This window comes from Triturus cristatus, chromosome 8, assembly GCF_964204655.1.
Source record: "Triturus cristatus chromosome 8, aTriCri1.1, whole genome shotgun sequence".
NCBI lineage: Eukaryota > Metazoa > Chordata > Amphibia > Caudata > Salamandridae > Triturus > Triturus cristatus.
In genome coordinates this window covers 161,487,249-161,505,081 of record NC_140591.1, presented here as the reverse complement: position 1 = coordinate 161,505,081, position 17,833 = coordinate 161,487,249, and the positions used below count along the sequence as shown (strand labels likewise).

At 44.7% G+C, this 17,833-nt stretch overlaps 1 protein-coding gene and 1 long non-coding RNA gene across 3 annotated transcripts in view; one reads left to right on the top strand and one right to left on the bottom strand.

The window, feature by feature from the left end:
* LOC146801751 (uncharacterized) overlaps positions 1 to 17,833 on the bottom strand; it is a 232,804-nt gene that overhangs the window by 66,158 nt on the left and 148,813 nt on the right. The gene's annotated exons all lie outside the window — the stretch shown is intronic.
* Positions 2,258 to 17,833, top strand: part of FAM3B (FAM3 metabolism regulating signaling molecule B) — a 237,444-nt gene continuing 221,868 nt past the window's right edge. The window contains exon 1 of the mRNA XM_085621228.1: positions 2,258 to 2,729. Coding sequence (XP_085477354.1) covers positions 2,702 to 2,729 — 28 coding nt within the window. The 5' untranslated portion in view covers positions 2,258 to 2,701. The remainder of the gene's footprint in view (positions 2,730 to 17,833) is intronic.

The following is a 17,833-nucleotide window of genomic DNA, read 5'->3' as shown; positions in this document are numbered from 1 at the left end:
TGTGTCCCCACCCACTCGTGCAGGTACAATAGGGGCATGGGGAAGGTGACAAATCCTTTCCTTGGCACTGGATTTGTGCATGGATATTTCATTCTTTTCAGCTGGTGAAGAGGAGTTTGTTTTTGCCGATTCATTTTCCTGGCCTTCCTGACCCCTTGAGCTGTTTATCAGATGGGCTGTGACAGAGTTCCTAAGGAGCGGGTAAGAGAATGTGTGGCTATTGTTGCGGTTTTTTTCATCTGTGAGCAAGACACATACTTTGTGTGCTGTGTATATTTTACTGAAATCGTTTGTTTAAATCGTTTGTATCATCATCATGACTGGCTCTGCCATGGATGCACGACAACTATTGAAATGTCCAGATAACTCTGAGGATTAATGATCCTGCTGGAGAGCAATCTTTTGTCTGTTTGTAGTTTTTAAATGCAGAAAAACTGTAGTTAACGTGGATAACTCAGTGGGTTACTGTCTTTGTCACAGAGATCGTTTGATTACTTGCAGTTCGGAAGTTACAATCCTAACATAGGACAGTGACCTATGAACTGTCATCAAAGACCTGCATTCAAACCAGAATAGTATAATTAGATTTTTTTTTTTTGTATTGCTAGTTAGTTCAAATTTTCCTAGTCTTTCATAATTCTAATGTTGCAATAAAGAGTTTGTTTGGGCAGATATACATTCTAATCACTAAAGCCAACCCCCAATCACTGGGTTATGCTTTAAATCCTGTGTTTGTGCTTCTCTAGACCTAACCCTCTTAAAACATATTTCCCAGCAGTATGGATGATATGTGAGTCCTACACCTGGTAACCCTCATTAGCTTATGTGACATTCCGTATAGGCTGATTTAGATACTTGTATGATTCATTGTCTCTGCATAATGTGTGCTTGATGTAAAGTACTGAGACACCCGAGAGAGGGGCTATGGAGAGATGATGGGCACTGTTGGAGGGTGGCAATGAGGGAATCCGAGGGGGACATTACGGGGGGAGGGGCTATGGAGCGCTGAGGGGCACTGGTGGAGGGTGGCAATGAGGGAGTCTGAGGAGGAGGTCATGGGGAGGGGCTTTGGAGTGATGAGGGGCACTGGTGGTGGGTGATAGGGAGGGAGTCTGAGGAGGAGGTCATGAGGGAGTGGCTATGGAGCGATGAGGGGCAATAGGTGGAGGGTGGCAGTGAGGAAATGCGAGGAGGAGGTCATGTGGGGGAGGGGCTTTGGAGCGAAGAGGTGCCCTAGTGGAGGGTGGTATGGAGGGAGGGGGTATGAGGGGGAGGTCATGGGGAGGAGCTACAGAGAGATGAGGGGCACTGGTGGAGGGAGGGAGTCTGAGGAGGAGGTCATGGGAGAGGGGCTATGGAGCGATGAGGGGCACTGGTGGAGGGTGGTAGGGAGGGAGTCTGAGGAGGAGGTAATGAGGGGAAGAGGCTACGGAGAGATGAAGGGCAGTGTTGGAGGATGGCAATGAGGGAATCCGAGGAGGAGGTCATGAGGGGAGGTGCTTTTGAGCGATGAGGGGCACTGGTGTCATGGCTTTCGTTTAGTAATAGGGACTTCCTTAATCTTGAACGCTTTATTTTATGCTTAGCATTCAAGTACTTGTGTTGAAGCCTGGCCTGCTGGAATTTGAGGGTTTGCAGTTAGGTTCAGACATTACTCTTACTGCCTGGCCAGCTGGAATGCGAGGGTTTGCAGTTAGGTCCAAACCTTGGTCTTACTTTCAAATAACTCTCCACATGCTCCGTGTACACACAGAAGCAATCCATTGTATCATGCTGCCTGTTTGCAAGTACATATGATGTAATCAGGGCTTGTAGGCTACCTTCAGAAGCGACAAATTGGGCCCGCAGTGGCCCACCCAAATACAAATTCCTGGAGCCGTGCCTGCGTTGCATACATGCCAACAGACCCGATTGAGGCAAGAGACTCCAGATTTTTTTTAACTCAAAAATGGCGGTATTTTACCTGCCTCAAGCCTAAAATTGCCTCTGGTTAAATATATATCACTGTGAAAGATACATTCCCCGATTATCTTTTTCCCAAATCTCCCACTTTTCAGCTCTAAAATGTTGCAGGCATAGTTTCAAAAAACCCTCAAAACTTGGCCAGTCCACAGTCTACATCCGTGTCTCTGATGCTATATTTTGATAGCGTCAGGAGCCCTCTAAAAACCCAATAAATGCTATTTTTTTTGTTTCCATCATGCCAATAAGTGCAACATGTTTTCAATCCTTTTTTTTGGGCATCTGGTTTCAGTTGAAAAAAAATAATAACCAATACTCGTGCTTGTCCAGGCAGGCTGTATTAACGTTGCCAGTGCTTGTTTTTTTTTTAAAGCGCGAAGCCCAGGAAGTTCCTTGGGTTGTTTGACAGCACTCGCTGGTCAAGCAGGTTTTCCCTCCCTGCCACCTGCTTGCAGCAGGCAAGCGCCTCACCGCCCCGGATACCGGCCTCCCCGCTCCAGCCGAAGAGCAGGGAGAGCGCGCAGGCTGCGTGCTTGGGAGAGGCAGAGCACACACCTAGGAACAAGGAAGTGCGCGGCTGGAGCCAGCACTCGGCTGAAGCGCACGCCCGCTCGCCCCCTTCTGTCTCCGGCCAAATCTGGCTGCCTGTCCCCTGAGGCGCGCTGAACTCCGGTAGAGGGGACCTGAGAAGGGAGGACGGCGAGTGAGACCCCCGCAGCGGCCTTCGTCACCGGAAACAATGATTTGCTTTCGCATTTTCAATAGCAGTAAGTGTCTGAAAAAACACAGCGCTGGCGCCGCCGCCAGCTTGACGTATGAGCCGTTATCAGTAGCCGAACGCCGGGTGCTGCGTCAACTTTATGTTTTTGAAGCCTGTTGGAGAATTGTACACGATGTTTAAGGGAACCAGTCGGCTCGTGGGTGCATGTGTGAGGCATGCTTTTGTTTACAACCATCTGTTTGGGGTTTGGAGTTATAAAGGAGGACTTTAGCTCGGTCGTGTCAAGTTCAGTGTGTTTTATCCACTGGAGTGTGCGTGCGTGCGTATGTACACAAGGTTATGAGAACGAGCCCCCGCGTGGTCCCCTGAGCCCCACTTTCTCCCGGAGGTCTGTAAACTGGATAACGATTTATTATTTTTAGCGCTTTTGACACATCATACGGTATGAGGCGCTATATAAAAACAGGTTCATTATTCTAGTCTGCTAGAGGGATTATTGCTAAAAGTATGTATTTTAGGGGCCTGAAAAAGAGGACGGGTGAAAGGAGCATTTACTTACCAGTTATTTTTAGCAAAACCCTCAAACTAGATTGTAAAGCATTCAATTTATCTATGTTTTATTTATTTTACTACATTGACTAGTCCAGAAAAATAGTAAGCGTGAATGGTAACTGGTTAAAACAGTGGGACATTGTTTAAAACGGCATCACATTTTGGGGCACCAGTGTTCGGTGTGCAAGGGGATTCCACCTTTCCAAGCGGTACATACCGGACATTTGTTGTCTTAAGAGTCTGCAAAGGCCCTGGCATGATGCGAAGTAGAACATTAAACAAATTCGCATGTATTAATTTGTACCATATGTTTGCTTTTCTTCTCTTTAAATATTAGTCAGGGATCATTAATTCAACTGTAGAACACCTTCAAAGTGCTTTCTATTTATATTTGCTGTTTGAAGTAAGTGCAGATAATGGTTAAAAATACCGGCCTTAAGAGATTTTGCTTAGTGTTGCCAGGCCATTAAAATATCAGTGCTGCCTGTAGGAATCCGTTCAGGTGGCAACCCGAAGTACGGGGTACTGGAACCACCTCCTGGGGAGAGCAGGCGATGAATGACCTACCAGGCCTTAAGTTGAGAGTCATTGTTCAGGAAGAGGGTTTTAATTTAGGGGAGAGTTTGTAGCCTTACGGCTAGAATGGTCGACTTCGAAGCTGGGGAACCGGGTTCGAGTCTCGGCAACGACTCTCAACATCCTGTGATACTGGGCAAATCATCTCCTTGTGCCTTACAAAAAATAATGGATCCTTCTGTAATGAAACTGGTGCTCATGTAAAGCGCCCTGATACCCGATGTCTCGGGTCTAGTTCGCTCTATATAAAACTCTAAAAAATAAAGGCTCACTACCAAACCTCATGCCCCCCCCTGCTTGGGATTTTCAGTTTGCAGTGGTTAACCACGGCAAAGGGATACCCACTTCACTCCTTCAATTCATCGAGTTTGATAGGGTGAAATGGGATTCAGGTTTGAGGTCCAATGGCTATTTCCAGGTGCAATATCTCCAGACCTCAGATTTACGCCTTTAGAAGTGTCAGCCTCAGCCTCTGGGACTCTACTTGAAAGGGCATGATGATGAGGACACAGCTATGTCCATTTCGATGCTGGGAATGTTGCAATACCGGCTTCCACAAAGTCTGGTGTATAACAGGAGGGTGTGCGGGTGCCCCAAACTTGCAGTGATGGAATATTTCCCATAAATCCTCAATATGTTTAATGTTGTAGATGCACTTTTTATCTTGATGTGATTTTGCTATAAATCACTAAACCCAAAGGGTATACAAGTGCTTGGCTTACTAGCTATAAAAGCTTTACCTGTCTCAGGTATTCAATAAAATAACAAAAGTACGTACGTATATACATGCATGCATATACAAAGGGGCTTTGGTTCTGCCTTTTTCATCCATTGGTCTGTCCAACTGTCATTCCCACTTTGCCTTTGCCCAGTGCAGCATACACGTGACAGTGCGTCAGCCCGCATCATCTATTGCTTCTTATGCGTTTTGACGGCATTTTGCTTGTTCACATATGCACAAGCACCTAAAAGAGGTTTTACTCCAGTGCAAGGACTGGTGGACCATACTTTACATGCAGACTACGCCAATGCTTTTTCTTTCTACTCGTTGTCTTTTTTTACTCATTCTTGTGTGTTTACACTACATTATCAGATTACATATTAATTCAAGGCCTCTAGAACCTTTTTCGTTGCATCAATAAGAGAGATTTTTTTACTGTTACAATAATGTTCAGTGAAAGATATGTGAAGGCTAGTTTTTTTTATAGTTTAGATTTTTTTATAGCAAGAATATATCAACCCTTTGCAGGTGGTGACATGTTTGTTTCCCCTTATTTTTGTTTTCTAGTTATGCTATTAAAAAAAGTTATTCGTGATAATTTTGAGCACTCATCTCGCTCTCTTCTGTCGCACTGCGGAAAGGGAACTTTGCCCTCATTGATCCATAAATTAATTGTTAACCCATTTCATCAGTAGAAACCTTCATTTGTCATCATTTCCTTGTAGGTTTAGAAAATCACTACAGAGACAGTGCCATTGCCACTATTTTGAATTTTATTTCCAAAACTCCAAATGTATACTGTGTGCCCATCCAGGCTTTGCGCGGCAACACGTGATTCAAAACAGTGAGATATACATAAAAAGCGCTTCACGTTATTTCCCAATGCATTTCGAGTCTATTATGACTCTTCGTCAGGGGTCACTGCAATGAAACAAAAAAACAGCTGAACTAACTTCTCCCAACAGACCTAAAATAATATCTGCTTAAACGTAAAAGTCATAACATGTACCCTACCCTCACCCTCACGTAACCTAATTAGTGACTAAAAAAAGTTAAGCATTTTACCAGCTTGCCAAGGCCAGTTTTTTTTCCAGATTTTGGACAGTTACGGGCACTGGGCACTTGCAGAGAGCAGTGGTTCTCGAAGGCGCCCCTATCTTTCTTGATTCTTAAGTGACAGCCAAGGCTGCGAATCGAGGGTTAGCCTTGGAGGTGCGTATGGCTTGGGCTTAGATACACTTTAAATCAAAGATATCACAAATAATGCAGATGAAGGTCCATCCAGAAGGATTTATTCTCTTAGGGAATACTTATTTAATATAACACAAAATAACTGAGCCTTGGCTACTGATTGCAGTGTTGTAAAAGAGCCTAGCACTTCTGGTTGACAAATTATGATGTCACAGGTGTCGTTTTGCTTTTCTTTGTAGCCGAATTAGGAGTTTATGGGGCTGGGTTTATGAGCATTTCACAGTGGTGGGGAATTCCAGTCATTAATCACATGTTTGCATTTTTCAGGTCAGGCTGCAAAATATGCGCTCGCAGGATATTCTTTTGCATGATCTGTGTCAGTACAGCTCACGGTAGCTCAGCGCACTTCGGCTTCTGCCATTAAATACAGTAGAAAAGACCAGTTAGGAATCCATCTGGGATCACCACAATGAAGGGAGAGGTTACGGCCTATTCTCAGTTAGCCAGTGAGCAATGCTTATCAAGTCAAGGGTCTCTCACTCATCTAATGGATGATGAACAGGACTAATGGATGTGGTCCATTTGCCATAAGCACAAACCTGGCCTGTTGTGGTTCCTTTTACCAATACTTTCTTCTGGTTATTTACCAGTGCCCACCTCCAGCGCCCTCACCATTTAGATGAGAAACAATAAGGTCTGCCGTGCAGCCATCATTTCCTGATATTATGGGGGAGCTACACTTTCCAGAAAAAACGAGTACAGGTCCTTTTGGGACAGGTTGCTAGGCTTCAGGAGTAAAGGAGCTGGATCTACTAAAATTGACGAGTACAAGAGTCAGTGATAGGAGCCCGTAAAGCCCTGCTCTCTGGATACACTTGTGTAGCGCCGAGAACAGAATTCACTCCTGGACCATTGTCTAGCAGAAACAACAGCAGGGAAGCAGGGAAGTTAGGAAGGCTGGGGGAGTCCCCTCAAGGAATGATGTTTCTTTAAGTTAGTGCAGGGTCACCACTCTCTGAAAACTCACCTGCACTTCTATCATGTCATAGTTTGAGGTTCTCTTCTATGCTGGTGGAAATGTTCTTCCACTTTCGCATGTCCCTCCCCCAGGAAGCATTCACAATCTCTGGGGTAGAAAGACAGCCAGTCCTGGACTCTCATTCACTCCTGTATAATGGGCGCTGCTGCTACTCGAAGCAGCTCTACAGGAGGTCTGCAGGCTGGGCATGTTCTGGTTTTCGAAGAGCTGGTCCCAGCGTCCTCCATTGGTGGTGCTAGTGTAAAAATCATGATAGAAGCCATCCATGGTTGAAGCCTCATTTACAGCCTTTCACTGCACTGGACTCTCTGACCAGGGGCGGTTGTGGATTCCGCTCCAGTGCCAGACAGTTGCACAACTCCTCTGGCAGGGAGGAGGATACACGAAACAAAGGTACTCACCCTGAGCCAGGAAAGAACCATGGCAATTTGAGCGACAACAAATTGACACAGATGGGACGGTGGCCCAGAGAGCGGGGCATCACTTTTTCTCAATTCAGAGGGCGTAGGAAAAAAGGTTGAATTCTGGAACAAACACATTGAATTTGTAAGTAATGGGTGGGTGGGAGGAGTTGGCGAACCTTACACTAGGACACATGAACACAGCTGTATTTCGGCTACTTCCAGTTCTGACCTCCACCAACCTCACATGTTGCTCATCAGACTGGAACCCCCCTGGGATGACTAGCAAGTGAAACTCTTGGATGTCCCTTGACCAGATAGCCCCTACCTCTGCCTGGTGCCACCTTAAAATTGGCACATGGGCATCCTCACCAGGTTAGAAATGTTGCACACTGAGGAAATGCCAAAAGTTGGAGTAAAGCTACAAAACGGTGATTTGGGCTCATCCACTTACTGTAGCGCTCAATGCTTGTGTTTGCACATGGCTGTCGGTGTCTCCATGCCATCCAGTCTTTATTGTATCTTGCAGGCCACGCCTCTCAGTGCCTTCTAATCTCTATACATATTAAAATGTCTGTTCAATCTCTTTTGTGTGCTATGTACACAACACACTGGTATTACAACTGCCGTTTTGTATCCGGTTGGAAGAACTAAGAGGCGGCTTGTTACTCATTCACTCATCACCAGTGCCTTCCCTACTTTTCCACCGCTACACCTTAGAAACAACGCAAGACGGGGGAGGGCATAAGACCAGGTTGAAATGCCTCATAATGTTAATAGACGACTTTCTCCTTTACCGCTTATACAACGAGCCTAACCTACGGACATTAAAGGTAAAAAATACAGACAGGGGTGTACATCATCACCTGAATTTTGTTTTGTTTTTTCAATGCACAAACATTCCCAGAAGCACGCCTGGAAAGCTTGTGGCACAGTGGGAATGGAGCGCACTCTTCAAATGCACATTTTTGTTCTTTTTGTTTTCCTTTCGGAGAAAGCCTTCTTCTCACCTCCCCCATCAAATGTGGGGCTGACCAGTTGCCCTTTTCATCCTACAAGAGAAGTCACTTTAGCTGTTGATTGGAGTAACTTTCTGGCCATTTTCAGGGAGGCAAGGGGTCCGATCAGAGTTTGTGAATTCCCACAAACATATATGTTTCATATATGTTTCTGGACTTTGACAACTTTACAAAGCAAACCACGCCTTGTAGCCCCCTCTTCGCACCCTTCGCTTGAAATTGACTATTGTGGATTGCTTTTAACTTGAAGCGGAGAAATCTGCAGATGGAAAAACATATCCACCTGCCAGCAATCCTTGTGAGAATTTCTGGCAGGTATAATTTTGCCCATCTATAATAGTTTTCTGCAAAAAAACTACATTTTGTGAATAGGGGCCACTAAATCTCCTGCAGCAGAAAATACCATTTGTACCATCATCATGGCCTTCTGCCCACAGCTCTGTACGATGGTGGCTAAGGGCTGCACTATTCCACATTGACAAGCTCTATCAATGCATGTAATAACATTTGCATATAGTTATTATGATCTTACATAGTTAAGATTTCATCTAATTTTAATCTTTTGACAGGGTCCATGTAAGAACAGCTTTGTTGAGCCCTGTTTCATCCTAGAAGTAAATAAACGTTCTTCTGGAAATGTTTGTTTACAAGGCCAAAGGTTCTTGCTGGTTGTATTTATTCTGAATCGCCAGGGTGATTTATGAGGGCCACAGGTATCCAAAACATGCCAGCCTACTCTTCTGCATGGCTGTAGAATGGTGCTGGAACATGTTTGAGAGGGGAGTTCTGGGCAGCAACATGATAATATAACAGGCATCAAAGCTACCGGTTCACATACCAGCATGCGCCAAGATCCAGCTGTGATCAACCAGTACCAGAACCGCTGAAAGCCGAACACCACTGGAGCACACCTGCAAAGTAGTCAACAAACCCAGAACAAACACAATCCGCACACAAGCAGGGAACAAAGAATCAAAGAGGACTATGGGAGGTGGGAAATACAAGGGACTGAGAAGGGAACAAAACACTAAAGGTACTAGAATGGAAAAGCCGGTGAAAGAAGTCCACCAAAAGAACTCAAATGAAATGTTGCCAGGCCCATACGTGTTCTGTCTAGCGGGACTCAGAACCATTGTGCGACCTAAGCTTCTTAAAGGGCTTGATTTCTTGAAAGTACTACTTGCCAGGATGCAATAGCTTTCTCCCCCAAATGCCATCAGCCTTTTGTCCAAATTCTCCAATCTCTGAGTCCCAGTTTCTTTCTCATGGTCCTTGAGTTAAGCATTCGTAAGCATCTTGGTTTATTCTAAGCCCTGTTTCTTCCCTCCTGATGCACTAATGCACATATGTTCCTCTTGACCTCACAGCATGTGCTTTGCCAAGCTTACTGAATCCCGACAGTTGTCTGGTTAAATTTTAAACCACAAGCGTTTGCATAACATGTGTCTGGTACTGGCGTGACCTCTTACCATTTGTAGGTGCATAGACACAGCTTCCTGAACTGTCTGGACTGAGTATTGCCAAACATACCTATCTTGTTTGAGTGTGCTTTGCTACTCAACGCGGATAGTCTAGGGACCGTTTGCTGTGGGCTTAGGAACTCTGTTAGTGCATTTGTGTGTGTCTTAATGTGCGTGACGTGCTGTTGTGTGTGAATTAGCAATGCTGTCTGAGGTTTGGGTTGCTATGCCTAGGAGGCATAAGCCTTGGATTTGTTTAGTGATGCAGGAGAGTATTATGCTGCCACCTGCCAGGTTTGGCACTGTGCTGGTTGTATGATAGTGTTGTGTTGGTCCTAGCAGGCTAAGAGAGAGTGAGTTTTCATCTCACCTATGACGAAGGAGAAAAATAGCTTGAATGAGGAACACATAAAGTACATCTGATTACTCCAAGGGAATCCTGGGATCATTTGGAGCATGGATTGAGGAGCAAGGAAGGCCTTCAAAAATGTGCTTGATATATGTGGTTTAATCTGACCAACAGGAGTAGAACCTAACAAAGATACACAGTAGCAAAAATAATAACAATTCAATATCTAAATAGCACACAATGTTTTTTTTTTCATGAGTTTGGGGAAAAAAAATGTTTCAAAAAAGTTCCCATAAAGTAAAATGGTACTCAGCTGTTTTAAAACCCGCAACAGCATAAAGTCCACATGTGTAACTTCAGGAGGAAATAGGGAATAAGTGATGCCAGTTTGTGTTCATGCTGTCTGACAGAACGTGGGTCTTGGATGGTCCAAACACTATGTTATAAAGAAAAACCTCTCCAGCGCATCCATCCCAGACAGGCGTATCTGGCATGGTGGCTTGTCTGACTCGTCTAAGACATGTCTGACTTTTTGAACCAGTTTACTTGAATATGATTGGCTGCAAGCCTTTCGGAGGATGATGCTCAATGTAAAAACACTGGAGTTTGATTGATCTTTTCCTGACTTGGTTCTTCTTTTGAGAACATTTCAAGAGCTTCATTAGGTCCACTAGTTGGTTCTGAAAGGCTGCATACAGTTTTAGCTCCATCAGTGTCATGGTTCTCAGAGCTTGCTCTCAAAAGGTTTTCCGGGGATGAAATTCGACCAAGTACTTCCATCTGGCAAAATCATGTATATTCTTTGGAGGTACTACAAACCTGCCTCCTTTTATTGATGGAAGCTTGGAAAAGATAACGTTTTTCCAGAGGCAGTAAGAAAAGCACACATTAGTATTTCAGAGTAGAAAGTTGATGCAGTTTTTCAGGACGTGTACCTCAGGACCCCGTCCACTTCTGTTCAGAGGGATGAGCTAGCAGCGTGCTGTAGTACTGATCTCAAAAATCCTCGGTGCTTCAGAAAAGTATGCGTAGGATTTGTTTCAGTGAAGTACAGGTTCCTGTGTCCAAGACCCCTTCATCTGCTATACTCTTTCAGGCTTTTAGAAGGCACTCTCTAGAGCAGGATGCAGACCAGAAACCCCACTGTCCCAGGAAGCCTGACTAGGAGAATGTCTTCATAATACAGAGACAACCCTTTCAAGCAAAGATTCTGGAGACGTTCATGACCACTATCGTTGCATTTCTGGAATTCTTCACTCTTCAGTCTTGATCATGCGTGGGTTTCTAAAGAAGATAGGCTAGTATATCAATGGTGGATAACTGAAACGAATCCCTGTCTATGACAAATGTATACTTCCCCCTTTCAGAGTAAATTGTGTAAACCATATAATGTCAGCTTTATCATGTGGCCAGAGAAGCCTTGCCGGGACGGTTCTGTCCAAACAAAGATCTTCGATCAGTAAAAACTTCAGAGATGTTGGACACATTTCTGATGAACAACAAGCAAGATGCCTACAGTGAGTTTTGGAGCCACATTGTCCAGCATAATGTTTTTTTTCTGGAGAAATACAGAATGTGTCGTTTTGAAGCTCCATGAATCTTCTTCATTTTATCCCTTTATTTTGCAGCAAGTCCTTTGAGGACAAGAAGGCAGAGAAGAGGTGTTACACGAAAGATCATTGGCATCCCTTTATGAGTGTCTTATTCCAACCCAGTCTTCTACTTACCTTTATTAGCGCACACTGGGTGGGTGCGTTTATAAATCACATAACCTCGGATCTAATAAATTAAATGGACAAATTAAATTTTAGGAGAGCTTTAAATTTATTTTTATTTTGTATTTATTTTTAAAGTTTTATATAGCGCGAACAAGATCCCAAGGGATATCCGAGCGCTTTACATTAGGATGGGAGGAGGACATACATGCAAAATCGCTAACAAGTAGTCATGACATACAAACGGGAATGATCACTGATTCAGGGACAGTTGCACCATGGAAGGTAATATATTAGGCAAATAAAAGCGAGCCCAGATGGGGCCATTGTAAAAGGAAAAGAGGAGTAGAAACAAAAGAAGAAACGGTGGACGTGAGAGCAAATTCCAAGGAGGGTAATACAGTAAACAAGTAAAAGCGGGCCATGAAGGGGTCTTTGTATAGGAAAAGAGGAGAATTAGCACAAGATGATACAAAGGAGGTAAGAGCAATGACTTTGAGCAGGAGGGCCAAGCCCAAGTAGGGTAAGAATTTGTTCATAAAGAATCTTTTGGCTTCCACTTTGAACGCCTTTGTTGAAGAGATTCTACCTTCTGGAGGAAGAGAGGTCCATATCTTTGGGGTGGCGCCTAAGAAGGCTCTGTGACAGGTTCTCTTTTTCCTAAGGATGGGTGGTTTCAAGAGGAAAGTATTGGCACTCCTTGAGTTTCTTGCCCCACAAGATAGCTCAAGTTTTTGCGCAAGGTACCTGGGAGTATTAGAGTGAAGAGCTTTGTGCGTCAGAACAGCAAATGTTTAACACTTTTAATAAAAGGTTCCCCTGAATGACTTATGAGATTGTAAGCCAGTTGTTGCAGCATGTTCTCTCGGAGCCTGATTTTAAGTGTTAAGTGGTGCCATGTATTCAAGTGCTAAAACCCATCACTTTTGGCTGTAAGTAGATTGCAACAGGATCTTAATTTGTTAAGTTAACTTGTTAAAGGCGACACTTCATTGGTTAATTGCCTGTGGTGGTGTGTTGGGAGAGTATAGTGCTGATACGTCTATTGTTTGCTGATCTATCGGGCAGCTTTAGTTACTTATTGAAGTGGTTTTTTTTTAAACACTGGCTCATGACGGGAGGTACTTCGTAGCACTTCGAGGATGAGAGAGACGTGTTTTGGTGGTCCACCGCCCCAGTCTCAACAGTGACTGTGAACGGACATGGGTAGACCCTTAGTCACCCAATTAATAAACATCCCTTATTGTTTTGTATTCTTAGGGTCCTGTCAATATGGTGTGTAGCTCATGACCTTCCTTTAAAGGAAAACTTCTTTAAATAAATAGGTTTTAATTATTTTCTTGATAACAGCCAGATTGGGATGACTTACAAATTCACTGTACGATGCGTTCCAGAGTTGCGCTCCCAGTCCCACATCAATCTCTGTCCGTGCTTCTTTTTTTACCACACTGTTTGTTTTAAAAACCCTGAACAAACTACAATCTGGCATCACTCCCTCGACCAAAGTGATACATGAAGAAGTAAAGCAGCATTACAGCACATACATCATAATCCACCATTGCCTAAACCGCTGCTGTGGGGGAGTAATTTAACCACATGCCTCATATTTTCATGCCGTTGTGGGAACAGCCCCTGGATTGATAAACATATTTTTCCACTCTGTCGCACCAATTCATCCCGTGTATCCATTCCTGCACAGAGGGAGCCCAGGGCCGCGCCATATCACATTTGGCAAGTAAGAGTCCGAGTGCCACCTGGGTTCCGATGGCTCAGGGGCCCCCACTCATCCATGAGCCTCAAAATTGTAATTCTGGAGTCGGCTACCACACTTCTCCCATCCACATCCGAAAGGATCGAATTTATGTGAGACCAGTAACCCTTTATAATAGGACATGCCCACACTGTCTGGTAAAAAGTACTCAGTTCAGATTTGTACCTCAGGCATTTAGGATCCATTTGCTGCATTTTACTGAGCCTCGAAGGACTGTAGTAGACCCTATATACATCCTTCGGCTGGATAAGGCAAAGTCTTGTAGAGATCGCAAGTATCCCCTGGCCCATTCTTGCCTCGCCCAGTCAGCCTTGTCTATTTGGCCAGTATTCTGTTCCCACCTGCCTCTCAGTGCCACTAGAGAGCCAGGGCTTTTAGCTACCAATGGAGTCTGGAGGTAAATTTGCTCCCAATGGCAGATAGTACGACCTATGCCTCTAGGGGATTATGTGCAGGGAGTTGAAGAAGGATGCTTATGTGTGCATCCAATGCGTCACAGTTGTAGGTAGCAGTAGAATTGCGTGTGGTGCATGAAATAGGTCTCCACCAGAAATAAGATGGGGTGGATGCGACCACCTCCCACATATCTCCCAACCTGGTGATGCTAATAAGGTCACAATAACAACAAGAGGGTGAGGGAAAATCACTCTTGATCCCCCTGGTTAATGATACATCAACAACAAAAGAGTGAACAGGGTAAGGAGCAAACTAGGAGTAACAGCGTGAGCAAAAACCCAAATAGTGTTTAAAAGAACCCTCACTCACCAACCTAGTTGGTGACATGCTTCATCATCGGGTTCCACCAGAGAGGCCGAATGCCTCTCTGGTGTGCTGCAACGCCTGAACTACAGCGGAGCTGGTTTTGATAGAAAGGGAAGTGAAAATTTTAAAAGGTGAATGGTTTTAACCAATAACCAATTTAATCCTGGCAAACCAAAAACCGAATAAAAACAAGTGAGTTGGACAGGAGCCAGCCAATTAGGTGGGACAAGGCTCATCCAAATAGGGGAAGGTCAACATGTTTCAGCTTAATAAGCCCAGTCGGCTAAGCATTCGTCAGGACCATGGGGAACACCACGGCGGTATGCACACGCTAAGGTGCACCCTAACCAGTGGCGTATTTGAACGGTAAGACTCACTGTTTTACCGCAAAAGCCATCCTGTAATTCAGGGGCTAGTAACGCCTGTAAGGGAAAAAACAGACATAACACACAAAGACATATACAGACAGACACATTGTGTCACTTGAATTGCTTATACTTTACGTGATTCAGGTGAACACAAATGGTAGGCCCATGCTGTGAAGCGGGAGTGGGTGTCAAATAACGTTATGTGGTTATCAAGACTCCCACAATAGAGTGTGGTGCTCTGTGAGAGCTGGAGGACCTGTACTTTTATCATTGTGTTTCGTTGTGGTCCTACGCACTAATTGTGCCTGTGAAGAAGATCAATACAACAATGTATTAACTGGCCGGCCAGCGATGTGCTGTCGACGTAGGCTGTATTAGCCGTTGTGTATGCCTAAAAAATAGCAGACTCGTGCAAGTGAAGTACATGCTGAAACGAGCACACGTAGTGTTTGCCAGGCGCCGTTGCTCCAGTGCATGACTATCAATTGGGTATGTTAAAAACAACAACAACATGGAAAAAAGGAGCTGAACTCTTACTCAGTAAATCGGTATTTTTTGCGTCATGGGTCCGAGAGGGGGGTAGTGAGCTATAGTATCTGTGGGGGTAGATAAACAGGAGAACCTTGTTTGTCTGGGTACTCATAAGTGAACCTCACTGGGACCAGAGGGACGCGGTGGTGAAGAAAATCTACTTACTTCCATGCTCGCACACTCCCGTAAGATACCTGGATCAGTCCTGCTCGGCCCGGATCTTGGTGAGTGTGAAGCGAAAGCCGGAAGAAATACGAATACAAACCCATCACGTGATGCCAAAAACGCGTGTCACGTGATCGCAACAGCGTCCGTCAACGTGTGACGTCATCAGCAGGGGCGTGTATTATCGGACGTGCTCCCAGATCTAATCCCATCGGGATTGGTCATTTGATGGAAGAATGGGAGGGGGGACATGCCGGTTTATTATTGGAGAAGGGGGCACTCTCACTGCGAAACCCTTGTCCCGGTTATTTATGTTTTGAAATGACCGGTAACTATTGACTGTTTGCAAATGACACGTAATGCCTAAAACCCTTCGAAAGATTTCACATTGTGGGAGGGTCTCCTAAGTGACAGCTGTTTTCATGGAGATAAAAGTATGAGGCACATAGAGATTTATACCTATTTGCAACCAAACCATTGGTCAGGTGGATGAATGTTACAAAAGAGGGGGTGTAATGAAATCCTAGGCTATGCTGCAAGGAGGCCATCAGGGTGTTGTCCTGTAGGTGGGAATCAACCCATATTTCAATTCTTGAAGATGGAGTTCCACGGGATGTTATCATTAAGACCTGTGAGGTGAGTCGAAAGGCGATAGACCCATCTTTGCTCTTTTTCAAAGAGTAGCTGCTGAGTGTTTTGACCTGGTTTCAGTTTTTCAATGATTGACCAAGTCATGTCGTTTGTGGTGTGATTGGCCAAAAGAAAATGTTCTGTCAATTTCGTGCTTAGTTTCCGACAGCGAATGGTACTGCGATGTTCGCAGATGCGCTGTTTTATTTTCCTCCCTGTCATTCCGACGTATCTTAGTCCACAGGGACAAGTAATGAGGTAGACAACGTCTGTGGAATTGCAGTTTGTGTGCGTTCTCTGCACCCATTGTTTCCCTGGTTCAAGTTCAAGATATTTTGAAGGGGAAGTCAGGTGGCAGACACTACATGAACCGCAAGGGTAGTGGCCAACAATAGGGGGAAGGCCCCACGCACTGGTGATAGACTGATTTTGATCTTTGTCTGGTATCTTAGGGCGAGTATGGACCAAGGCATCCTTCAGACTTCTCGCTCTTTTGTAGGAAAACAAGGTTTTTTCCCAGTTGTGCTTATTGCTCGTCAGGATATTCCAGTGTTTTTTAATGGACTTACTGACTGCGTTTGATGCTGCATTGAAAGTAGTCACACAAGTGAGAGGTATGGAATCCTGGTCATCTCTCACATGGTCTTCTAATAGAGCATCTCGATTCTGATTCCGGGCCCGCTTGTTGCTCCTGGAAAGGATCCTGTCAGGGTAACCTCGGGATTTCAATTTCAAAGTAAGTTCTTGTGCTTGTTTTTTGTATATAGACACTTCGCTACAGTTCCGACGTAGACGCAGATATTGCCCAAAGGGGAGGTTTTCCCTCAGAGGGCGAGGATGGTAACTGGAAAAGTGTAACAAATTGTTTTTTGCCGTAGGCTTATGATGAGTTCTGGTTTGGAGGGTGTCGCCTGTTCTAGTGATTACCACGTCAAGGAAAATCATCTCATCCTTATTGTGTGTATGGGTGAATCTGAGATGGGGATCACAAGTATTTATCCATCCAAAGAAATCTTGGAGGCGATCTTCAGAGCCCTGCCAAATGATCAGCACATCGTCAATGTACCTTTTCCAAAAGAAGAGGTTTGACAGAAAAGGGTTGTGTGGAGCCAAAATGAACTTACTTTCAAAATCGAACACGTACAGCCCGGCTACCGAAGGCGCAAATGTGCTGCCCATTGAAGTTCCTGTGATTTGCTGAAAAAGGTCACCCTTATATTCGAAGAAGTTCCTTTTTAGTGCGAGAGTAGCACAACTAACAATGAATTCTCGCGGGGTGGTGTAGTTCCAGTCACTAGACTCAAGGGTGCGTCTCACGACATTGATGGTGTCATCCTGGGGGATACAGGTGTACAAACTTTCAATATCCATTGTCACCAGGAAGGATGCCCCATCCGGGAGAACAATCCCTTGAAGTAGTGACAACAGACTTTTAGTGTCTTTGAGATAAGTGCTTGTTGATTGAATCAGTGGTTTCAGAAAAAAATCACAATAACGTGACAGGGGTTCCAGCAATGAACCGATACCGGACACAATGGGTCGGCCAGGAGGGGGTGTTTTGTTCTTATGTGTTTTGGGCAGGGTATAAAAGTAAGGGATCTTGCCCTCACTGGTAGTGAGGAAAGTCGCTTCCTGTTTGGTGATATCACCATTAGCTTCGGCGTCCTGGACCAAATCATGAATGATACCTTGGAGTTCCAAGGACGGATCCGTAGTCAGAGGTGTATAGCTAATGGGATCATCTAGGAGACGTCTGCATTCCCTGTCATAGGCAGTGGAATCCTGAATGACTACTCCCCCACCCTTGTCTGCTGATTTAATCACGATATCCGTGTTCGATTGCAGAGAGAGTAGTGCTTGGAATTCGCCCGCCGTCATGTTCTTGAAACGGTTGGGTTCA